Source organism: Rhipicephalus microplus, chromosome X, assembly GCF_043290135.1.
Source record: "Rhipicephalus microplus isolate Deutch F79 chromosome X, USDA_Rmic, whole genome shotgun sequence".
NCBI classification, from domain to species: Eukaryota; Metazoa; Arthropoda; class Arachnida; order Ixodida; family Ixodidae; genus Rhipicephalus; species Rhipicephalus microplus.
Genome location: NC_134710.1, coordinates 243,013,419 through 243,039,391, shown reverse-complemented (window position 1 = coordinate 243,039,391; position 25,973 = coordinate 243,013,419). Strand labels below are relative to the sequence as shown.

Genomic DNA, 25,973 nt, shown 5'->3' with positions numbered 1-25,973 from the left:
GAAAACAATCATTTGTTGCTAGTATGGAACTAGCAGCAAGATTGCGACCCCCTCCCCCTTCGAGGCGATTACGCGAGAGCCAGTAATCGCCTTGAAGGGAGAGGGGTTGTAATCTTGCCGTTTGATATCAGCAACAAATAGTTGTTCTGCTCGCCATGAGATGACGCGAAAAAAGACTGATTGTTCTCGCTCCCACTTAAAAGCGCTGCCAGAAGCTACCAAAGCGCGCAGGCCACGCGTCGCGGTGTTCGCTTTCATTAAAATTGACACTGTACATAAATAGCCATCGCAGTGGTACAGTAGTTACACTGCTCGTCTGCTGTCTTTGAAGTTATGGCTTTGATCCTGGTTTGTGACAGTCATATTTTGATGGAGACGAATTTTTAGAGGCTGGAGGACTGATGCTGGCTGCTTCCACGTCAGGACAGAGAGGCCAAGCCTCTCTGCTGCCGCATGGGCCCTCTGGACAGCCCTTAGTTGGTCCACCAGCGCGTTACTGTGCAGCATTCGCTGCCACCACTGTTCATCGTGAGAAGCCGCACTGGCCATTGCCAAGCAGCGCCAAAGCGTGTGTTCAAAATCGAGCAAGCCCCCACACTTACTAGGTGATAGAAGTTTTCAGACCACTTCATTATGGCATGTCTGATAACCATGTAGTGGTTGTGGCTCATGAAACCCCAGAAATGATTACTTGTGCAGAAATCCTCCAATGCGAATCAAATGAAATCAAATCAAACTTTATTTCATCCACAAGTTTGTGTGTTTAGGAACATGAGGGCTCGAGAAAAAGTGGATCTATCTACTTCAGAAGCTTGAGTCCCCATTTTACATGGCATACAGCAAGCGTGTATGTCAGCTCAAGTCAGCAAAAGTTACAGTATGAACTTGTAACTTACTTTTAGACTAGTTTGTCTTGAGTTCTACAATCAGTATTAAATATTCATAGCGAGAACAATTTACACAGTAAGATCATGCTTGACTGTAGGTTGTCAGAAACAAAAAAATGCTTCCAGTGTATGCTATAGCGGTATTTTTTACTATAGCTGTACTTGTTCTCAGTGCACTTCATGCACTTCATGTTATTGAAGTGATCAGTCTGTGTGATGTTGTTCACCTGCTCATTTCTTTTTTTCTCTTGCAGCTTGTACAAGATCTGTTGACCAATCTTCCATCAATTCATGCACAAAATGGAGAACCGACGAGTGCCTTGGGTGCTGCTGTACAGGCTGCTTATAAGTTAGTGGTAAGATTGTGAACTGTATAAGTTTGTTTCATCTGATATGATTTGGCAACTTCTGAATTCGTGACTTCATGCTTTCTCACTCAGAGTCCTATTGGTGGAAGGGTATCGGTGTTCCAGACTTGCCTTCCTAATGCTGGTCCTGGTAGCCTCAAGCCTAGAGAAGACCCTAATCAGAGGGCTGCAAAGGTCGGTGAGGTTTTTTTTTTAACTAGTTACAAAAAATGCACACCATGAGGAAACACTTTCCGCATTTGTGCTAAGTGCGGTCTTGTATGCCATAGTGCTCCATAATGGAATTTAGAGTGAAAAGTTTTGCCAAGCTTGTGCCAAAGTTGTATAGAAGCTGCCTAGTTAGTAAAAGTGAGACCCATACACTCCTAATGCATGCTATTACTATATGCATGTAGGTGCATTGAACAGTCATAAACACAAATTTAGTCAATGCCATTATTCCTTCATTTTGCTGTGTTCATGCTTTTGTTGCATTTTTCTCTGGCTGAAGTTCCGAATCTCTTTTGTTGTGTTGTCTTGACTTTGCCATTTCTGGTGCACTGTCTCTTCATCGTGGTGTTGTGATGCAAAGCCTGCTCGAGGAAGTTATTGAGTCAAGAAGCATTGTGGCAACCTTTGTTTGCCGTCAACTGCAGATTTTCCGGACATGCTTGAAATTTCTGAGGCTTTCGCGGCGCTGTCGCTAGCATTATATATGTCACTGCATAAGAACGTCTCAGATTTCGGACACAAAGACGCATCGGCGTCCGATTTTTCAGTGTTTTTGCCCAAATTTCTGGTCGGAAATGGCAGTTATTATACAGCCCCACCTTCTGTCGCGTCTCTCATCTTGTAGGTTTGAACCAGTGCTTCGTGAGTCAATCCGTTTGTTGTCGTAGGAGTGTTCGAAAGTCTACTTTGCCTCAATGTTTGTGTGTTGTGGGGTGAGGTAAATGAAAATACGAAGGGGTTATTTTATTATCACGGGGCAGTGTGGCCGTGTCTCTATGGATAAGCACCGGGAATGTATGGAGGCGTGATGACAGCTGGTGGCGAATTCGCCATTGCGACTTAATTGCTTACGATTCTTTATGATAAACATCTTTAGATAAGTGGTCACAATCGTAAACGAAGTTGCAAGCATAATGCACGCTTTTTAATGGGTGACAATCGAAATGTGCCGCCGTTCATGCTGCACTTTTGAGCGAGACTGCTAAGTGTGCAGCACATACGTGTTGCTTTGAGGAATGAAAGCTCCATCGCTTCGCCTGTTTGTGGCCAGGAACTGAGTGGGCATAACGAACACCTTCACGGCTAATGCGTGTGTATGCTACAGGTCGTTGAGTGTTGCCTGGCGGAAGTAACGGAACTGCCGTGCCACTGCAGCATCTGCTTGTCTGCTATGGATTGTGTGGGTTCAACCGGCGCTTCCTTGGTTGAGCGTGCGATTTTATTTTCTGTGTTGGTGGGCGTGCGATAGGTGGCAAGTGACATTGCATTGTGAGCCACACATGATTCGCCATATATTCACCATAACAGCGTAAGCATTTTAGCCGATCGTGGCAGATGGCGTGGACTCGTAGGGCCACCTGGCAGGCATTATGCGCAATCAGGCAGGCTGGGTCAAATGATTGCGTCACACGTAGAAACGTACTTGGTTGGGTTTTGGTGTTGGTATTACGGTTTTTTGGTAATTGAAAATTATTTTCGAATTTGTTGAGCATTACAGCTATCAGATGCCTGACAAGAGTGTCTCAGGAACATAAAAGCATCATTATCCTGATGTGGTAAAAAAAATTGCCAAAGTTGGCCTTTAAGTAGGGTTCGCGGCACACACCAAATGTATTCACAAGAGCCTGGGCACTCACCAAAATGCTCAATAAGTGTATTGGCAGCCATTGAACCTATTCGGACGTGGGCGGTAATTAGACCTCTTGAGCAGAATAAAAAAGAATGAATTTGTTTTTTCGGACCACCAAGTTTTTCCGGCCATTTCGCAGTCCCTAGGAATCCAAAAAATCGGCAGTTGACTGGATTACGTTTTTCTTTGTCTTAACCTTGGCGTTATAACTCTTGCCAGTAGTCAAATAGCAGCTCCCCATAATGTTTGACAACAAATTGTTTGCAGTAGCTGGTAACAATGCTACTTGACAAAAACCTTGCTATGGGTATATGCCCCTGCTTGCTTAGAAAAAGAGGAGGAAGAATAGGAAGTACAGAATGTTAGTGCCTGATAGTTTTCCTGCTTTTAGAGAGAGCCTTCCTTGAAACCATGCATGATCACAAGAGGGGACCCCATGATTATCTTAAGTGGTTTCCACATGACTTTAATGCACATTCGTTTAAGAGGAACTTTGCACTTAATGTATCTCCGTACATCTTCACTGTATCTTCAGTGAAGTCATGTGCGTCTTATGGAGCATGTTCTTCCATAGAGGGCCTCTATCCCACTGTAGCGCGTAAGTGTAAAGTGGACTAGATATACTAACCAGCAATCAAATTTATTCTCTTTTTTTTCATTTTTGTTTCAACTGCATTAAAATCATTTGAAATCATAGTCAATTTGAAATCATAGAACCAGCCTTTACCTCTATGTTCGTAGAGACGAAGGCATTCTTAAGTTAAAAATTAAATAAGTTTGGTCATTTAAATCTAGAATGCCACATAAGTATGCCTATAGCTGTCCCTGCTGAATTTATTGGCTATTTCAATTAATATTGAGACCGTACAGCTGATAGACATACATTTTACAGTGTACAAAAAAGGGCACATCATTGTGCCAAACAGGCTCTTTGTTAGTCAAAATCCGAGCCGAAAGATTGAATGCCAGTTCTAGCAGTGCTCATTTTAGAACCCATTTGCGCTGAAAGGTCGAGTGGCTATCTTTGCAGTGCATGCTTTAGAGCCCAGGTGGATCTATGCAATATTGCAGAATTTCCACTCATAGCAGAGACGAGATTAAAAGATAAGGGCCCACCAGTTCACCTCGTCCTGGCGAAAAAAGTTTAGAACTGAAAAATCCAAATAGCATAAGTGTTCTTGTAAAAATAAATATTTCCAGTTTTTCGGGAGATTTCCTTTCTGCCGAATACTTATGCAGTTAAACCCTTCTATACGAGGCATGCTCCGGACAGCCATTCTTGTCTTTTATATGAGGTGTCTCTTACATGCAAGGTACCTCATATGCATTTTCTTTTCCACTGGTATTTTACAGTAGGTACACTGGCGCCTCTTATACCTATTTGTCTGTTATATCAGTGTCTCTTATAAAGGGGTTCGACTGTAGTTCATATGGCTGAATACCTTTGTCAAGTTTCTTTGATATGTTTGATGCGTTTCTTAGAGGGCCGTATAAAAAGTACCTGGGATCTGGAGAAATGTACCAAGATAACAATATTCGAATGCATTTAGAAGAATTCTATTTTGTTGGGAGGAACCTTTGCAGTATTTAAACTTTCCAATTAAAGCTCACAGTTGCAGCCTCATGGTTAAATTGAACATTACATTTTTATTGGTATTGGTAACAGTTGTGAATCACTTCAGTGGAACTTTCATAAACGGAGAAAAAAGAGTGGCAATCTTGAAAGAGAAGTCCACTCGTCAACGTGTTAGCCCCAGCACAAACATCGTGTTAGCAAATATTTTATCGCAAGCTTCTGTCTTCCCCTTCCTGCCCCCCTCCCCACCTCTCTTCATTTTTAAGTGTAGCTTGAAGTTTACATGTAAGGTTTTGTTCAAATGTTTAGTAACAGCTTTGTTTCATGAACTGGCATCTCATTAATTTATCTATTTATTTATTCATTTTGTAAAGAGGTTTATTGGGCGAACCAAACGGGCAGGTGGAAGATTTGAGATAGCGACAGGACGAGGAAGATGGAGGAGCTCGAGCACCGATCTCGTGGTGCCTTACTTTGCGATGATGCTTGTTGTTCCCTTTTGTTGTCATCATTCCTTCATTATAATTGCCCCCGTCGAGAAAGATGAAGCCATCCTGGCGATCTAACAGGTGGGAAAGAGCGGGTCGAAGTACGGCTTTAAGCGGTCCACATGAACAATATTGTGTCCACGCCGACGATGGTCACCGAGTGGCGTAAGCGGTTTAATGGCGTAATTGACGGGCGATGTGCGCTCTACCACGCGGTATGGACCGTGGTAATTTGAAAGTAGCTTGGTAGACAAACCAGGTGCACAGGGTGGTACATACAGCTATACAAGGGTTCCAGGGGAGAACTCTGCGGCAGGAGGGTGGTCGTCATCGCGGGCCTTTTTCTGGCGTTGCTGGTCAGCCGTAGTAAACTGCTTCGCTAGTTGGCGGCATTCTTCGGCGTGACGGGCGGCTTCAGACACGGTCGTGCACTCAGATACATCTGGTGCATATGGCAGCAAAGTGTCAATCGTGTGCGATGGTTGACGTCCATGTAGAAGGTAGAATGGGGAAAAGCCGGTGGTGACTTGGGTAGCAGTGTTGTGCGCGTAGGTCGCAAACGGAAGAACCAGATCCCAGTTGGTTTGGTCAGATGCCACATGCGTCGCGAGCGTGTCACCCAGGGTTCGATTAAACCGCTCAGTCAGGCCATTCGTCTGAGGGTGGTAAGCAGTACTCATTCGGTGTACAATATGGCACTGACGAAGAAGTGCTTGGACTACGTCGGATAGAAATACACTGCCCCGGTCACTGAGGAGCTCGCGAGGAGGGCCGTGACGCAACACAAACCGATGGAGGATGAAAGATGCGACGTCCTGAGCGGTCGCCGTAGGAAGAGCAGCAGTTTCGGCGTACCGTGTCAGGTGATCTACAGCAACGATAGCCCACCGGTTACCTGCTGTAGTCAATGGCAGTGGTCCATAAAGATCGATTCCGATGCGATCGAATGGGCGGTCAGGGCACGCAAGCGGCTGTAGTGGAGCTGCTCCTGCATTCGGTGGCTGTTTTCGTCACTGACACTCGTGGCAGCCGCGAATAAACTGTCGAACGAATGTAAACATCCCACGCCAGTAGTACCGCTTCCTTAAACGTTCGTAGGTCTTGAAGACACGGGCGTGAGCGCATTGCGGGTCGGAGTGAAATGATGCACAGATTGTAGAGCGCAGCTTTCGGGGAATAACTAGCAGCCACTTCCTGCCGTCTGGTGAGTAATTGGGCCGGTACAAGAGGCCAGCTCGAATGGTGAAGTGCGAAGCCTGGCGTTGCATTGCTCGAGCGGTGGGAAGTGTCGGTACCCCAGATAAGACGTCCAGAAGCGAAGTCATCCATGGATCGTCACGCTGTGCAGAGGTCATTGTGTCGATGTCAAGAGCGGACAGCGCGTGTTCTATAGAAGATATAGAAACAACCTCAGCGGACAGTGGTGATCGTGAGAGCGCATCAGCATCGGCATGTTGGCGGCCGGAACGGTACACGACGCGGATGTCATACTCTTGAAGTCGCAGAGCCCAACGAGCAAGACGACCTGATGGATCCTTCAACGACGACAACCAACATAAGGCATGATGGTCTGTTACTACAGCAAAGGTGTGGCCATATAAGTATGGGCGAAATTTCACAATCGCCCAAAGTATGGCTAAGCACTCTTTTTCGGTAACACTGTAGTTTACCTCAGCCTTGTTGAGCGTTCTGCTGGCGTAGGTGACGACATACTCAGGGGATCCAGGCTTGCGTTGAGCGAGAGCTGCACCGAGACCGACACCGCTGGCGTCTGTATGGATTTCAGTTGCAGCCATGGGATCATAGTGGCGCAATATAGACGGTGATGTTAGGAGACGGCAAAGAGTGGTAAATGCGTGATCACATTCAGAAGACCATGATAAGATGTCGTTGGCACTGCTTAAAAGTTTAGTCAAAGGGGCAATTATGGAGACAAAGTTGTGCACAAACCGACGAAAGTAGGAGCACAATCCTATGAAGCTGTGTAACTGTTTTACAGTCGTCGGTTTGGGGAATTCAGCGACAGCGCGTAGTTTAGCTGGGTCGGGAAGAATGCCATCCTTTGATACGACGTGACCGAGAATGGTGAGCATCCGAGCAGCGAAGTAGCATTTCTTGAGATTCAGTTGGAGCTGCGCATTCTTCAGACACGTGAGGACATATTTCAGGCGTAAAAGATGTGTTGCAAAATCGGGTGCAAAAACGGCGATATCGTCGAGGTAGCAGAGGCATATGTTCCATTTCAAACCCCGCAGAACCGAGTCCATCATGCGCTCGAATGTGGCCGGCGCATTGCTCGAATGTGGCCGGCGTATTGCAGAGGCCGAAGGGCATGACATTGAACTCATATAGTCCGTCCGGTGTCACGAAGGCTGTTTTTGGACGATCACCATCTGCTAAGGGCACCTGCCAATACCCCGAACGCAAATCTAACGAGGAAAAAAACTCGGCACCTTGTAAGCAATCAAGGACGTCATCAATCCTGGGCAAAGGGTACACGTCTTTGTGAGTGATCTTATTTAAGCGCCTGTGATCAACGCAGAAGCGAATTGTACCATCCTTCTTCTTAACGAGAACGACAGGCGATGCCCATGGACTTTGGGAAGGTCGGATAACGTCGCGCTTGAGCATATCGTCAACCTGTTCGGTGATAACCTGACGTTCCGTGGCGGAAACACGGTATGGTCGCTGTCGTACTGGCGCGTTGGAACCTGTGTCGATGCAGTGACAAAAACTGGGAGTTCGGCCAAGGGTAGGTTGAGCAACGTCAAAGGATTCACGAAACTGGTAGAGCAGCTGAAGGAGCTCAGAGCGTTCAGATGGCGATAGTCCGTCGGCAATCGATGAATCGAAAAGCTCACAAGGTGGTATATTGGAAGGGTTGAGGGCACTGATGGCGTCGTAGTCACCGGAACAATCTGGCGGCATGGTAAAAATTTGTTCTTTATCAATGGCATGCATGTGTCCAAGAGATTCACCTTGAAACAGTTCGACGGGATACGGAAGGGGATTGATGAGGCAAAGAGCACTGTTTCCTTCAGAAATAGAGAGGGTTGAATAAGGCAGAAGAAGTGATCTTCGACTAAGGAAGAGGCTTGATGGCTCAAAGAATGCAGCTTCGTTCCTAATGCCGTCACAAAACAGATGGGCCGGTTATCGCGCGTTCTCCAAGTATTGGCGACGAGGGGAGCAGCCCATGCGGCAGACGGGTGAGTTGAGGCTGTGGTGGCAATGGGAGGAACCCAGGTGGTGGATGGCTGAGTTGGGGCTGAGATATACGGCAGTCCCTGGAACAACGGGGTGTGGTGTAGCTGCCGCCGCTTTAGTGCCTCAGCGTAAGTGAGAGGCGCGGTGACGGGGGGCTGCTGCAAGGGCACCGGCATAGCCTCGGAAATCTGCTCCTGGACCACATGTCGGAGCATGGGAGCCAATGGTGGTGGGTGTCGCAGTGGCTGTTGCTGCGAGGGCTCCTGGCGTTGAGCAAAAGGCAGCAGAGAAAGCTGCCGAGCCACTTCCTCTCGCACGGTCTTTCATTTGTGCGAGAAGGTTTGTCTGGTCAGTCATAACGTCCAGTGCGGTCACTGGTTGGATTGTCTGGAATGAGCGTCGCGTTTGAGCTCGTTGCCTCCGCAATTCATCATAGCTTTGGCACAAAGTCACTACTTCTGCCACAGTGCTAGGAGACTTCGCGAGAAGCATCTGGAAAACGTCATCGTCAACGCCCTTCATAATGTGCTGTATCTTCGCACTCGCTCATGGAAGCATCGACGCGCCGGCAGAGATCGATCACATTTTCTATATATGATGTGAAAGTTTCACCTGGCTCCTGTGCCCGTGTGCGCAGACGTTGTTCGGCGCGTAGCTTCCGTAAGGCAAGACGACCAAAAACGGCACATATCGCCTCCTTGAAGGTGGACCAATTCGCGAACTCGGTTTCGTGGTTCGTATACCACAGCTTGGCCACGTCGGTGCAGTAAAAATTGACAGTGCCCAACTTAGCAGCGTCATCCCACCTGTTGGGTCCACTGACTTTCTCGTGTGACGACAGCCAGTCCTCGACGTCCTGGTCTTCGGTGCCCGCAAAGATCGGGGGGTCTCGCTGATGAACCGGGCCGGAGCAACTAGCGGCCGCGAGAGGTATTGTTTGTTGGGCAGCGTCAACTTGCATGGTCGACGGCAGGGTGCGGGATCGGAGTTCCAGGTTGTAGGCAATGTGGTTACCCAGCACGATCTACCAAGTGTAAAGAGGTTTATTGGGCGAACCAAACGGGCAGGTGAAGATTCGAGATAGCGACAGGACGAGGAAGATGGAGGAGCTCGAGCGCCGATCTCGTGGTGCCTTACTTTGCGATGATGCTTGTTGTTCCCTTTTGTTGTCATCATTCCTTCATTATAATTTGTTTGTTCATTTGTATCTTTATATTTGTTTTTCACAGTTTTGGTTTTTCCTTGAGCTATATCGAAATAACCCCATAGGTTATTAAAAGCCACAAAGGCAACCATGAGTGTTGGTGGAGGGGCGACTGCTGACGCCATTACGCCTTTGTCTACCTGCTTGTTTTGCCTTTGACAGTTTGAGGGGCACTCTAATTGGTGTCAATGTATAGAATGCTGAGTGCTTTTGATGTTCAAAAGTCACAAAATACAGTAGACTCTCAGTAAACTGAAATTTGTTAAAGGGAGCTGCTGCTTCAGTGGAACAAGTGTGTCTGACAAGATTGTTTTTGTTCTGGCATTCTGCACCCCTGGTCATCCTTCGGTAAACGAAACTCCTGTTAAACTTGGCATATTTTTCTGTTCCTTTCATGTTCTGTTTAATGAAAGTCTACTGTACTATGGCGTAAGATAGGTGTAGACAGACAGCATACTTTGCAGGAAGAGCTGATAATATCCCCTCTTGACTGCTCTATTTTCATAGGTGCGTCGTGTGAGAGGTGGCAGTGCTTTTATGTAGAAAATTTGAGCCATTCTGGTGTGTGCCTTTCTTGGGAAATGAATAAAATTATTATTGAAATCATATAGCTATGTTCTTTGTCTAAATGTTTGTCGTCAGTGTATAATGTCTTGTAATATCACTCAACCAGCACAATTTGGGGAGCTTCTAAACAAATGCATATTTTTAGTGCACTTTTTGAAAGTATATTTGTATAATGGTTTCATATTTTGGCAGTTCTTAGGGCTACAAACATAAAAAAATGCAGTGTCCATGTTGCAAGCATCATACTAACTGGTTATACTCTTGAGTATATGTGTGGCATCACTTTCTGCATGCACTGACAAAATGTCTTTTTGCCATAGTAGTGTACAGTCGGGCAAAACTATTGTGCATAATGGACTTTTTTTTGTCTCTTAGCACCATATTGTGGAACGAAGTTACATAGAATGTTTCGTGGACATGTGCTTTGTGGGCATACACTTGTCCTCACCTTTTTTGAAACCTTATTCAGTCTAGTGGCAAAGATACACAGACAAAACTGCCACTCATGCACGATAGCTAGAGATTTGGCCGACTGTATATGCTGCAATGCATTGTTTCTTGACTTCGTTTCTTGACCATGGTATCCTTGCACCATGCTTGTTTTTCAAATAGGAAATTATGAACCTGCTACCTGCAACTGACTTCTACAAAAAACTTGCCCTCGACTGCTCAGGACAACAAGTGGCTGTTGATGTGTTCCTCATGGGCGCACAATATATGGATGTGGCAAGCATTGGTATGTCACAGACCAAACTTTAATGGATTGGTTCATACATAATTAGCCAGGCATCATTTTGTACATAAAACTCTCTATACCTAAAAGCTCTATTGGTTAAGCCAGATTTTTTTCTTAGCGCCGTGCAACTCCATGTTTCTCACACCACATGTTGTGAATTTTTTGCTTTAGGCTCTGAAGGCATCGAAACCTCAACTGTAAAGTTTCGCTACTCAAAGGCTTTCATATTCGCTGCTTACCCTGGTTACCAAAAAGTGATAATGGAACTCGGCTGCCACAACCTTGTTTTTAAACTTTATTGACATGGCTGAGCCTTCAGGTGTCACCCAGCTCCACTGGGTCGCGTTCTCTCTTGGAAACGTCATTCTTCAGCATTGTTCTCTTTTGTTTGTTGGCATGATGTCGACAAGCATGATTTATTTCAAGCAACTATCAATGCAGATGGTAGATGCTAATGTGACCAGAAGGATGGTAATTCATAGGGTTATTTTATATGAAGACCATCAGTAGTTAACTACGAGGTCATTATCGTAAGTTTATTATTTTTTTGTTGCTATATGGATCACTTGTTAGAGATGTGATACATTGCAGGGAACCAAATTATTGGGCACTGTGATTCCTTGCTGAGAAATTATGGAACAGGTGCCCTTTGTGAGCTTTATTTTAAGATTTCTTGTGGGAATTCGTCTGTTAGTGCAAGTTTATTTGGGTAATCTTGCACAGTTTTTCTCTGCCACTCTTATGGCAGCAGTTAAGAGAGAAAGTTTTGAGCTGCCATACTCGGACATTCATGTTTCTGCCATTATCTCTTAGTGTATTCCAGCTCTATTTGAAGTGGCATGCTGAAATTGTGGGACATTTCTACTCTTCTTTGATACCGTTCCTTGCGTTTCACTTTTCTTCATTGCAGCCTGTATCTCCAAGTACTCCGCAGGCTGCATCAGCTATTATCCAGGCCTGCACAGCACTCAAAACCAAAGTCAAGTAGAGAAGTTTGAGGCTGAGCTGAGGTATTATATCACACGCAAGATTGGCTTTGAAGCAGTTATGAGGATACGGTGTACTAAAGGTATGTTTGGCTAGCCTTGCATAGGCAGCAATTTGTTTGGTCCTGTAAGCTTTTCTTCTTTAGGCACTTGTGAAAATTAATAATTGTGAGTAGCTGTGTGAATTTTGAATAGTTAAGGTACAGGAAGAGAGCAGAATGGGTCAGAGAACGAACTGAGGTCAAGATACTATAGTGCAGATATAGTGTCAAAGAATGCATAAGCCGAATATAATTGCAGTAAAGCGCACAGAAGCATGCCGCTGATCTTAGTTTGCTGGTAGTGATTCTCAACAAGCATGTGTATGATGCACGACGATCGGCCCTGACTTGGCCCAGGCGATGTGTGGGTAGTCGTGTGATCTCCGGGCGTGAAGCCAGTGGCCTCGATGTGCATGTCTGGTAAATCTTAGAGGTTATGCTGGCAAGCACTATGTCGCCCGAGTCCCATTCATAGGAGAGCATGCGTACACTTTAGGTGAGCAAGAGAAAGTGCCAGCAGTGTTCAGAGGTGCATGTCATGATTTGTGTGGCTCAGGACATTTAAGCATTTGCAGATTTAATTCTTGGAGCTCCTTGTAACATCGCTGATGTTACTTATATTGCTCACGTTCATCAAGGGTGCTATGTCTCTGTAAACTGTTGGCTACTGAAATTTAATTGATTGATATGTGGGGTTGAACGTCCCAAAACCACCATATGATTATGAGAGACGCTGTAGTGGAGGGTTCTGGAAATTTCGACCACTTGGGGTTTTTTAACGTGCACCCAAATCTGAGTACACGGGTCTACAATATTTCGGCCTCCATCAAAAATGCAGCTGCCGCAGCCAGGATTCGATCCCACGACCTGCGGGTCAGCAGCTGAGTACCTTAGCCACTAGACCACCGCGACGATGCTATTACTGAAATTTATGCAGCTCTTAAAGCTATAAGCAATAGTAAAATAATACCATGTTTACTCGTATAATGAACCCACTCGCATAATGAACCCACTCCCCACCTTCGCCTTGAAAAAATAGAAAAAAAAAACTTTTTTGGACCGTATCTGTTCATTTTGTTTCGGTATGATAGCCAGTGCTGTTGATGATTGAAGCAGAGTTAAATCAAGCAATTATATCACAAAATAAGAATGCAATAAAAGTCAACACATAGTTTTGCAACCATGCCAAACAGTTGTGAGTGGTGCGAGCGTGAACGTCAATCAAAATTTGAAAGCCACGCCTTTTACGGCAAAGCTCCATCTGTTGAATGCAGGAGAAAACCCTTTGCTGATGGTGCCACGCAAGCACAGCGGCGCAGAAAAAAAAAAACAAAAACACATGACCTTCAAACTGGTGCGTGCGTGGCGTAGAGACACGCCATGCGCTCGCTATCTCGAAGGCCATGCAAATTGAACAGCACCCACTGCGCCGTCGGTGCGTTGCGCACCCGCAACGTTTGTGCGCCGCCATCTACACTGCGTTTTATTGCGATAGCAATTATATGGATACTCTCGGCTAGATTTCGTTGCCGATGTCTGCATCACTCGCCGTATATGTATCACCATATATGATATGTATCACTATATATTTTCCACGCGTACTTTGCCTCGCGTATGGGGGGGGGGGGGGGGGGGGGGGCTGTAGATCCTTGTGCACACGTGCTTATTTTTCGGTGGGGAGAATCGCCGGTCTTTCACTTTGACTGGAACGATTGTATTTAGTTACCGGGTGTACAAAGATCCCTTTGCTCGCTAAACAGGTGCCGTTTGCGAAAAGAGTGCGCTTTTCAAACACAGTGAAATAACAACTGGGGCACTCGTTACTTGTTATTTCGCACTCAAATCTGTACGTGTGATTACGCTTCGTGCATCATATTTGTTTAAACAGCGTGCTACGTGTCGAGCCGTAAACGTTATTAGTTCGCTCTCGTCCTGTGTGTGTTGTTTCGTACGTCATTTTCGTACGTCATGTGTGCGTGAACAGCATGCTGCATGTTTTGATCTGCTAGCCGTTCTCAGCGTTACATTTCAAGTTGTTACTAACGTATTCATTGCTTAACCCTTGCTGTGAAACTGCCACTTTTTTGTTATCAGGATTGTCGTTGTGAACTTAGCTGGGACACCTGCTGTGCAGAGCGCGTTCGGCCGGTATGCTAGCTACACGGCTGGTTACAAACAGCAAGCGCTGGAGCATTTGAACAGATTGGCTGGATGACACTTTGGTGTTGATCTGTGCACTTTCGTTACGAGAGGAAACAAAAAGAGCTTTGGGCTACCAAAAAGATTTGTCGCGTATTTCACAGGCCCAAACAAGCAAAGTCGTCACTGGATATTTTCGCTGTTGTGACTCCCAAGACTTTTTTTCCCGCGTAATGAACCCTCCCCCCAAATTGGCGTGAACTTTTCTGAAAAAAAAGGGGGGTTCATTACGCGAGTAAATATGGTACTTCAATATCACAAAAATGCTTCAAATTTCACTCAAAACTCAATAACATCAAATGCGGTAGTATATCTTCCTTGTAAGCCCATATCGTATATGTGCATATGTAATTCCATGTGCAATTATTGTCACGAAATATACTTCACAGAAAACTGTTGCTTCATTACTGTCTTCATTTTCTGTCTGATGCAGGACTTGTGATTCACACGTTCCATGGCAACTTCTTTGTGCGCTCGACAGACCTGCTGTCATTGCCCAATGTGAACCCCGATGCAGGTTTTGGCATGCAGATAGCCATTGAAGAGAGCTTGGCTGACTGTAACCTTGCCTGTTTTCAGGCAGCAGTGCTTTACACGTCGAGTCGAGGTAAGAACGAAAAAAAAAGAGAAGTCGCATGAATTCTCAATGGGAATGCAGACAGGCTACTATATAACCTACTTTGCAAAAGAGAAACTATGGAACCATTTAAAGTAGTGACCTACGTTTTTATTGTTTCAACATGAACACTCCAGAAGGTTTTGAATATGCTGCTCACATTTCATAGCAAGAAAACATTTTTTTAATCTGCATAATGAAGTAAAACACTGCACACCGATGTTTACTTAGTGAGCTTATATTTCACATTTTTGCTGCAGCTTTTTATGGTTGCCAGATTCGTTATGAGTAGGCTTGTGCGAATATTTGAAAAAATAGCAGAGTATTCAAATTTGCTTTGATTCGAATTTAAATTATTGAAAATTTCGAAGAATTCGCAACGAACAAATAAGTATATTAGTCCGCATGTAACTTCCTGTTAAGGTGGTATCGCTGCAGTGTAGAGGTGCTAAGCCGTGAAAGCACCTACCCAGGGGAAATTCGCTCTGCTGCGAAGCCCTACTTCAAATTTAAAGGGGCCGTGCAGCGTGTTTTGAGCATGGTCAGAAAACGCTGCCGATCGGTAGTCGAGGCTACCGAGAACACCCGAGCCTAATATTATAGGGAACTGAAGCTCAAGCTTATAGAGCGACGACAACGCCGCGCCTGGCTTTGGCGACGAGCTCTGGAAAAACTTGAGAATAGGCGCGGGAGAAGGCACAGGGGAACCAGTGTGTTTCGCCAAAATGGGAAAGCATGCAAAACACGTGGGAAACTTTTTGCAGTCAGTACGGGAAACTGCACTGCCGTGTCGTCAGCTTGGTGCACTAAAACGAGACGCTTGCTGTGCGAAATTGCCTTTCCACGATGGAAGAAGCTGCCCCATGGAAGCGTGGCGTGGTCCATAGTATTGTTGTGTTGTGGGCTGCCATAATAATGCAGACAACACCAAGGGACACTCTTCACGTGTAAAGCTGTGTCGGTTTCCCAGGAAGTCACAGCCGGCGAACACAGCCACTTTCGCGAAAGATTGAGCAAGCATGACACGACAGCAGAAAAAAAAAAAAAAAAAAACGAGGCAAGCACTTCAACTTTACTCGCTGTGGTCAAAGCTCAGCTTGCTGTTTCGCGGCGAAGTCGGCGGGTCATGCTCCCACGGCACGGAGGACATGACTCTAAAACTTCTCAGACATTTTAATGCCATGGCCGTAGAACTTGTTTTTTTTTTTTTTAGCGTGCCGCAAATGTTTGCACATGACAATACACGGATGCTACTGTTAGATACCACATAAAAACAAAATTATATGGTTTTCATAAACTTCAATGCAGTACATTAATAGAGTTTGTGGCTTCATGTCGGGAGAATGAGACTTACCTCGAGGCATATGTCGTAAATGGTATTGTCACAGACCTGAGAAATACATTTTGTAGTGACTCTGGTGTCCTCATCTTCCGTCGTCTGCTCCACATCATAAACTTGACTAACGAGCTTTGCTCCTTTTGTTAGATTTACTTCTCGGAAGTGGTTGTCCAGTTCAGAGATCCTTATGAAGCCGCACTGTTGGCAGTACATTGTGAAGTGACTCAAATGCACAGCGCGGTTTCTGCTTGAGCACATAGCAAGTGGGAGCGCGTTGGCGGGAAGAGAACACCCGCAATATGCGTACCCGATTTCTACTCTCTTCTCTGAGATGGCGCTGCCTTTCCAAAGTTGCACTGCCACCATGCGTTGCTGCAATTCGCAATAAATTCTCAAAGTCAGCTAAAAGTTGCTCTCTCCTCTCTGCAAATGATGCCACAAGCTCAAAAATTACTCGCGCTAGTCATTCCATGAGCCATTGGCTCATTTGAGCATGGTGGACTCGGTCATTACTGGGGCGGCAGTGGGAGGCTAGGACTTGTCCATGCGTACGTGTGCAATCGCACTGAAAAGCTCCGTATTCGGAAAGAAAAAGGAGAGAGAAAGGGCTCAAGGTTATGAGGCGCGTGTGACGTATTTTCTTTCCCTGTGCCATCCTTCCGTGCTTAGCTTCCAGCGCTTTTGTCCTGACTAGAAAAGAGAATGCAGTTGCAGCATGTGACTAATCTTTACCACCCCGCTCGTACTGGGCGGATCTGTAAAGATTTGGCGGCGGTGATTTCTTGAGGCAATAAACTTTTTCAGTGAATTTTTTCCATGGCTTTTTCAAAAAGTGTTGTAGAGCCCGTTTAAATGAACATATTACCCTCAAATTGATTCTTCATTTATTAAAGCTTGTTATGCCAGCTTATATGCTGCAAGTAAAATAAATTTCAATATGTTACATATTTGAAAGGTTATCACCTTAAGGGAGACGCTCCTTGAAAAAACTTTTTTTTATTTCTACTCATAGACACTTAAAAAGTTTGTTATTAATATAGTTTTTCCTGGAGATTTCAAATAAGCAATCATTTTTTGTGTAGCTGCTATAGTTATTGAGCTATGCCATGCACAATAGCAAATAGTTACATGTTTTGCGGGTACTCTTTCATGTACTTAATTTTTAGTAAAACCATAGTCTCTGATGTTATTTGACTCTCGGTAGATTGTCAAGTGCAAATATCTATCCAGATATGTCACTGAAATATTGGAACAAAGGAAAAAAAATTGTATAAAAATGACTAATTATTTTAAATCTCCCTTGAAACAATAACCCAATATCTTCACAAGTAATTCTGGTAGGCATCGCAATTTCAAGTAGATATTTGCATTCTGCATGTGTTGAAGAATATGCTTGCCAAGTTTCGTTATTATACAATGAGTATAAGTGTCTAAAAGGCTGCCCAGTAAATGTGAAATAGCCAAAAAAATGAAAATGAGAAAAACAAGTTTGAAAGTTTGGAAAGTTGACATTTATTAGGGAACCATTTTTTTTGCATCAAATTGGGGCACAATGAAAAGTATCTTGCACTGAATGCTCGAAAGGGCGAGCATCGCACAGAATTGTCAAAGTTGGTCATGACCTGCACCTATAGCGCGTGCTGCCAGAACTGCCTTCAGCATTTACAGCAAAGCTATTGCGTGAGCTGCCGCTGTCGAAACGAGCGCTCCTTCCTTGGTCCCTGGCCGAAGTAGTAGGTCTCGATGCGTGCGTGAATGAAAGTGTAGATTCAGGGCAATGGGTATTTTTACAGCACAGTTCGAGGAATGTCGAAAGCCCTTTGCGCTTTCCAGCTACCTCAGACGCCGAGTTTCCATTCGCGGCAGGTTGGGCATTGCGCACAGTCGGCGCGTCGGATTTCGCAAAGCAGCATGTTGGCAGTAGCGCTCTACATTCACTCTCGAAGAATCTGCTCCCGATTTGGGATGCATTGTCGAATTCTACGGCAGCGGCTATTTCACAACCACTGTCGCCGCGGGGCTCGGTGTCACTTAGGCCTATCCGAAGTCGGGGCGTTCGTCAGCGGTGACATCGGCATTCGCTGTCGCTTTGGGAAGCGTATAATGCCGTTTCCCTCGATACTTGGGGCGAGTTCTGAACTTTCGATTATCTAGACTCCACTTCTCGGGGCTTGCCATGACGCAAAACTGCAGAGAAACACCAAAGAACTCGATTGCGACGTTCGAGGCTTTGCTCTTTTGCCGGAAGGATAGGAGGGGGAGGAGTGGGAGCGCACTACCGACCGATGGCGGCCTCACGCCGCTTGCTGCGATATTCAAAACGCATAACATATGCGTTGTTTTTCTTGTTTTTGGTTCATTTTTCGTGAAGATACGAGACTGACTACTAGTGGATTGTGAAGGGGAAGGCCTTCGCGGCATGCGTGCACGATTGCAAATGGCGGCCAATGTGTCGTTTTCTCGACAGGACAACGTGAACTATGCCATTTTTTGGCGACTTTCGTGCATTTGTCATATCACCGCTCTCTACTAGGAAGCATTTTTAGATCATTTCTCGTGTGAATTTCAGCTTGATATTTTCAAAAGTAAAAGATAATAGTCCAAGGATGCCGATACAACCAGAAAAAAAAAGCAAAAATTTTTCGGAAAACCGCAACTTTTCGACCCGAGTCTCCCCTTAAACTCGCGAAAAGTCAAACCCTGCTACTACTCAAATTTGTAAAGTTGTTTCGACTTTCCATGAACGAAAAAAAAAAGGCATTTGCATAGAGGCCTTATTTCATTAAAATATATATATATTGTGCTGGTTGGTTAGGTCATGATAAATATGCCCATTTTTTGTATATGTCATATGTACAATTCGAATTCAATTTAAAATTATTCAACGAAGATCACTATTCGCTCCTAAGTTGCTTCGAGCCTAAAATTCACCATTCGCACAAGCCTACCTGTGATGACCTCTCAAGCTCAGGTTATTATTAGTGTGAGCTCATCTAGTCCTGAGCTATAGTGTTGATTTTCTATTCATGCAACCTTTATACCACTTCTGAGTGATCTACACCTCCCCATAAATGCCATACTTTATGTCACAAAGTAAGACTTGTTTACTGCACGAAAGGCATCATAAGTGTGCAAGTGAGCAGAGTGATGCGTTTCCGCAACCAGCAGCTATAGTGCATCATCAGATTTGAACCTCTTTATAAGAGACATGCACTGGGCAGCAATTCTTGTCTTATATAAGCAGGATACCACGTATGCATTTCCTTATCAGCCCCAATTTCAATGTAGGCACACTGGTGCTTTTTATACCCCATTGCATGCTACATCAGTCTCTTATAAAGGGCTTCAGCTGTATATAGCATGTGTCCTATACTTACAGATGGGCAAAAGTACCGTATTTACTCGATTCTACTGCGCCCTCGATTGTAACGCGCACCCGATTTCCACCGCGAAAAAAAAAAAAACGTAAGACATCGATTGCAACGCGCACCCATTTTTCTTGCTGGCCTGCACGATCACACCACTCGAAAAAACGACTCCTTTCGGGAGCGTCTTCTATTTAAATATGAGGTACGGGCGAAGCTTGTGCCCATCTGACGTGTAACAGAGCATTGCCGTCACTGTAGTTTTACCGTGGACCGATGTCAGCACGCGAACTTGCTTCGCCCCGTTCTTCTCGGCGGTTGTGGTGCCAGGCATGTCGAAGTAAAGAGGCGTCTGACCAGCATTCCCGATTTGCCCAAGCAGGTAGCCGTTGTTGCGCCGCAACTTTAGGACGAACCTCTAAAAACTGTGAAGCTTTTCATCGTACTCCACTGCAAAACTTTTCGCATATGCATGTTCCCCTTCGGAAAGAAAAGCCTTTCCTCTTCATAAAGTTAGTTAGCCAGCACCTGCTCGCTTTAAACTGGCTCCGCATTAGACCTTTTTCTAAGACTAATTGCATAGCCCGCACTTGGAGCAGTTCTGTCGTCACGGGCCGCTGTGCCGCTCGCTGCTCAAGCGCATACTCGCCGAGCAGCTCTTTATTTGCGGAAACCGACCTTGCTGTGGTCCACTGAAGCCTTTGCGTGAAGCTTTGCTGTCGACAATCTTCTGCTTTTGTTTCCGCCGGTCCCGCATGCACGTTTCGGGAACTCCGAACGACCGCGATGCGGCCCGATTTCCGTCCGTTTCTGCACATGCGATGACTTTTCTTTTAAAAGCGGCATCGTGGTGCACTCGAGTTTTTGAAATCGGCCCTTCCACGCCGTCGATGCTAATGCACTACTAGATGACGAACTCCTCAGCACACGTACGAAGTGCCGCACATGGGAAACACGTAAACAGAAATGACCGACGCGCCATGCCGACGCACGTAGGGGGCAGCCATTTTGGATTTGCCGATGGCAATAGATTGACCGTAATTTTTTTTTTCGTACTCGATTCTAACGCGCATGCGACTTATGAACTCGCTTAACCGGAAAAAAGGTGCGCGTTAGATTTGAGTAATTACGGTAACATTTGATTTGATGTTAACTTGTGCATGCATATTGTAGTTAGAATATATGAAATACATCCCCCACGAAAAATGTTGCATACTAATACAGCTGCTCTGTAAAGGTGCTGATTTAGGCCTCTGTTGTGTAGCTTTTGTAGTTGCCTGCTATATTTAAAAAACAAAGAGCTGTGATCGTCCAACAAATTTATTTGTACACTTTTGGATGTGTTCTGTTTTTTTACTGTCCACTCAGGGGAAAGGCGGATTCGGGTGCACACATTGTGCCTTCCGGTGACTGCAATGCTGCAAGACATCCTCGGATCTGTAGATCAGGAGGCAGTCATAGGCATGCTCTGTAAAATGGGTGAGTGAACTTTTCTTTCTATATCTTCACAACATCATAAGCCATGTGCAGTCATGGTGGGCTCAGCTCTGGCTATTTAATTCTTTCAGTGCTGTAATTTAATTATTTCAATAGTAGTTTTTCGTATATCATATTTACTCGCGTAATGAACCCACCCCTCACCTTGGTCCTCGAAAAAAAACAAGTTTTTTTAATGTATCTGTGCTTCTTTTTTTGGTGTGATGGCCAGTGTCAGTGACGATCGAAACAACATTAAATCACCTCATCATATCACAAAATAACAACACAATCAATGTAAAAGATTGAAGAGGACGTTGATCAAAATGTAAAAGTTTCGCCTTTTGCAGTAGAGCACCATCTGTCAAACGCAAAAGAAACCTTCACCTTATAGCACCACACTAGCACAGCAGCCCGAAAACGAAGCAAAAAAATTGGCCCCATATCTGCATGTTTCACTGCAAATGTCGTCGAACGACGATAGTCTTGTGTCTGGAGAGAGTGAACAAAACGTTTATTTGATGTCCTGCGCGAGAAAATAGGTGATTTGCATTCTGGAGGTGCTGCGTGCAGCGATCCGTGCACCGAAGGCAAACGAGTGCATCGAGGCATGTAAAACATGAGCTCTATCTGGCAGTTATTTTTGAAAACGAAGGAAGGCGTGCACGCCTGTCTCGGAGGCGATAAGGTGTAGAATGCAAAGCGACGGGCAGGTGCCACCACCGGGTCATCTTAGAAAAGCATTTGAAACAGTTGCCTTTTTGTGCATAGCGTTGCATTGTCAGCGCAGTGTGATAAATGCTACGATACTTAGAATTACTCATGTATGCCTTCTCTAGTATAAAGGCACACATACAGAATATTGAAGTGTTGTTATTGTGCCTATGATATGCGTAATAATGGCTTTTTAATTGACGATTGCTCAAGTATGGACTCGGAAACTTGTGCAACATTGGTGTGCGCTGCGGATGCGTTGGATTGTAGCTGTTTGGGTTATCGTTTCGGCGGACAAACAGACAAATGTACAGACAGGTGGACCAAAATTTTTGCGTCGGAAGTACTGCAATAAAGACTATCGTCTTTAAAAACAAAGTGCCACCGGTGCACTGGTTCACTGCGCGATGCATTGCAGGTACACTGCGCGGACGATGCGATGTGCACTTGCAACGTGTGTGCGCCGCCATACGACGCTGCGTTTTTGTTGACAATTGGTCAGTATGTTACCAACATAGCTTCATTTACATTTAATCTTACAGTTGGTTGAGCACACGCCGGAGCATGGGTACGGAACGGTTGGATATAACTTTTAGTGTCGATCTGTGCACGTTGGCCTCTACAAGTGCTATGAATGAATGCATGGTTCTTAAAAAAAGGAAAAAGGCACAGTGCCTTTTTCCCCCACAAGGCACGTGGCACAGTGCCTTGTAGAGGATGGGAGAAGGAGATAAGAATAGTAGTAAGATAAAAAACGAGGGAGCACTTGCCACATAGGAGCGACAGAAAGAAGAGAAATGAAAGATGGGGGACACGGTCGAAGGTGTCTGATGACGGGGCACTGCTCAGTGAGAGCTACTTGACGGCAGAAAATAACAGATGGTGGGCTGATCAGTGAGAGCTATGCTGGCGTCGGGGATAGCAGGCGACACAATCGTTCAGCACAGAATCCAGTAAGCGAGTCCCTGTGCTATCCGCCGACAGCCGCACTGCATGTGCCGTGACCCTGCTGCACGCAATTAGAGGGTGAATGAGCGTCACCGATCTTCTCATTCACTCTCCACTTGCGTGTGGCAGGTGTCCCGGCACGTGCGGCGTGGCTGTGCAGATAGCGCATGTACTGCTTTGGGCTACAAAAAAAGGTACGCCGCGCATATTGCGGGCCAAACAAGGAAAGTTTTCCTTTGTGGAGAACGAAGTTTTTGAATAGAGGCTCCATAGTGCTGCCACTGAATTGAAAGCCAGCAGCGGTGGGACAGTGACTTTTTTAATATGGTTCTGTGAAATTTTTGTTGTTATAACCCCTTTAACTTTCTTTCTTCCGCATAATGAACCCTCCTGAATTGGTGTCAACTTTTTTGAAAAAAAGGTGGGTTCATTACGGGAGTGAATACGTTATGTCAGAAAAAAAGCTTTTTCCAGTTTTAAAGGGACTCGAGCACGCATTGTAGCGTACCGAATCATGCATCATGAAGTGCTTCTTTTACAAAAAAAAAAAAAAAAGAAGAAATTAGTTGTAGAGCAGCAAAAATATTCTGAAATGTATAAAAGTTAGAAAAGTAAGAAATTTTTTTATTGACATCTGATGAACAGCAGGATAAACAGCACTATATTGGCAAAAACATTCAGAACAACAAAAATTCAAATTAAACGTACTGAAGACAAACACCCCAGGAACAGTGTATAAAAAAATGTTCTACACTATGTTTTTATCGCCCCGCCACGGTGGTCTAGTGGCTAAGGTACTCGGCTGCTGACCCGCAGGTCGCGGGATCAAATCCCGGCTGTGGCGGCTGCATTTCCGATGGAGGCGGAAATGTTGTAGGCCCGTGTACTCAGATTTGGGTGCACGGTAAAGAACCCCAGGTGGTCAAAATTTCCGGAGCCCTCCACTACGGCATCTCTCATAATCAAATGGTGGTTTTGGGACGTTAAACCCCACAGATCAATCAATCGACTATGTTTTTATCGACATAGACAAGAAAAGACCTGAAGCAAGGTGCTGCTCATGGCATGTAGGGAAGCATTTTCTTGTTTTTCATGACACAGTCATGCACTTTTCACAAAATTTTTGTTTTTTTATGTGAAGAGCCTGCTGGTGTTCCAATTTAGATCGATACTCGTGATGTGAGCATCACCTACATAATTAAAATGTTTAATGAACTTCACAAGTTTGTCTGGCATCGCTTCTTTCCACAAGCAACCCCTGTCCGCATAAGTTATCGTTCAAAAGTTTGCATTCAGTCACGTTAGTTTGCATATTTGCAGATACTATTTAAATAAAAAACTAAATTGCATGCAGTCTAAATCGTGTCCCGACACTTCGTAATGTGCTGCTATGTGCTCTGGCGGTCTTCGGTAGAAGCTCTGTAGCGGGCGCCTGCCCATCATGCACCAGTGACATGCGAACCTTGCAACTAACCCGAATAGCTCCAAGATTGTGCAGAAAGGTCAGCAGTCAGTAGCTACGCACATGTGGTGAAGTGGTTTGCTTGACGCTGTAAACGGAACGAACCCCTGAACAGCTGTGGATGTCCCAGGCGGATGTAAAACATTGTCACGATTTGAGCATGAGGCTGAAGGGCTGTCATTTTCGGACTCAAATCTTGGCATCACTCAGATGACGTGTGGTTCCAAGATGGTTTCAAGCAGCGCGTGTTTCTCATCGCGAATTTGCACATTCACACGAGCATCATGTTGATTCTATAGGAGGGGCTAGTCACAGTAGATTCAGCCCTGTGTCTGATGTAAAAACAGCAGCAAAACTGAAGCTGCTGGAAACTGGCAGAAAAGGCCACTTCCCGACATTATACATGTGATGAACCTTTGGAAATACCGAATTTACTTGCGTAATCCTCGCACTCACATAATTCTCGCACCCCCCACATCGCCCAACAAAAATAGGATTTTTTTTTCCTCGAGTACAATGGAATCTCGATGATACGATCACGGCTAATACGAATATTTCTGGGGTCCCTGCCGAGCCCCATTACTTTGCAATGCGCTAAAGTACATTTGTTACGAATCGATTTTCTGCCCACGTCAATTGATGCAAATGAACGCCGCCCCACTGATCGCCGCGAAATAGAACAGCGCTCAGTCGCGCGCCGTAATGTGCGCTGCACCGCTGGTTTGGCATTTTGCCAACGGTGCCTGCCAGCAGCGTGTGGCGGCCTCCAACATCGGCGCGCGGCGTGCGCAATATCGGAGACCTCAGAGACCGCTTGCACCCTTTGATTTCGATTTAGGTTTAGAGATGGCGCTGGCCACGGTTTCCTTTCTTCCTCTTTTTTTGGGTGCGGCGGCACGGACGCGACGACGCGGCGGACTGCGCGGGGCAAGGAACGAGTTTGGAGCGGTGACGCTTTTGTTGCTGTTGTGCTTTTCCTCTTTCTCTGCGTGGCGTTGGATGGAGTGGCTGCAGTGGTGTGCTTCGGGCCGCGTTCTTTGTGTTTGCGCCATTTTGCCTAGTCACAACGAGCTATGTCTCGCAAGCGAAAAGCGCTCTCCTTCAAGGATAAATTAGACATCCTTCGAAAGGTCGATGAGGATCCTAAGAGAAAGCGGACGGAGTTGGCTAAGGAGCTAGGCCTTGCAACGTCAACACTGAGCACAATTTTTGGACAGCGAGAGACCATAATGAAAAACGTGCTTTCGTTCAACATCAGCGCAAAGCAAGCAAAGACCGCTCAGCTTGTGAAACTTGAAGAGACTCTCTTGACTTGGTTTAAAGAAGTAACAGTAGCTGGCGTAAATATCGATGGCAAAGTTTTGCGGGAGAAAGTCGACGAGTTTGCACTTGCTCTGCATATCGACGGATTTCAGGTCTCAGGTGGGTGGCTGCAGCACTTTAAGACTAGGCACGCTCTCGTTTACAAAAGCGTCTGCGGCGAAGCGAAAAAAGCTGACGAGGCAGTTGTCCGCAACTGGTTAGAGAAGCTGCCGTCACTCATTGCAGAGTATGAGCCTCGTGATGTTTTTAATGCTGATGAGGCAGGTCTCTTTTTTAACCTGCAACCCGAAAAGAGTCTCTGTTTAAAAGGCGAAGCATGCAGTGGAGGCAAAAAAAAGCAAAGAGCGTATTACTGTGCTCTTGTGCTGTAACGCCGGCGGATCGGGAAAGCTTAAGCTGACCGTAGTCGGAAAGTTCCAAAAGCCGCGGTGCTTCAAGTGCGAGAGTCATTTGCCGTGCGTCTATCGCGCAAACAAAAAAGCATGGATGACGGCAGCATTGTTTGAAGAGTTTCTGTCACTCCTTGACAGGAGGATGGCTTGTAAGAATCGGAAGATTCTTCTTTTTCTTGACCACTGCGCCGCCCACCCGAGGCAAGTAATGCTTCAGAACGTCAAACTTGTCTTTTTAC

General features: G+C 45.4%; 1 protein-coding gene across 5 annotated transcripts in view; it reads left to right on the top strand.

Moving 5' to 3' along the window:
* Sec24AB (Protein transport protein Sec24AB) overlaps window positions 1-25,973 on the top strand; it is a 168,037-nt gene that overhangs the window by 108,072 nt on the left and 33,992 nt on the right. For all 5 annotated transcript variants that reach the window (XM_075878875.1, XM_075878873.1, XM_075878874.1 and 2 more), the window contains 6 exons: window positions 1,142-1,243; window positions 1,328-1,429; window positions 10,750-10,873; window positions 11,784-11,942; window positions 14,533-14,706; window positions 20,788-20,898. In XM_075878875.1, coding sequence (XP_075734990.1) covers window positions 1,142-1,243; window positions 1,328-1,429; window positions 10,750-10,873; window positions 11,784-11,942; window positions 14,533-14,706; window positions 20,788-20,898 — 772 coding nt within the window. The remainder of the gene's footprint in view (window positions 1-1,141; window positions 1,244-1,327; window positions 1,430-10,749; window positions 10,874-11,783; window positions 11,943-14,532; window positions 14,707-20,787; window positions 20,899-25,973) is intronic.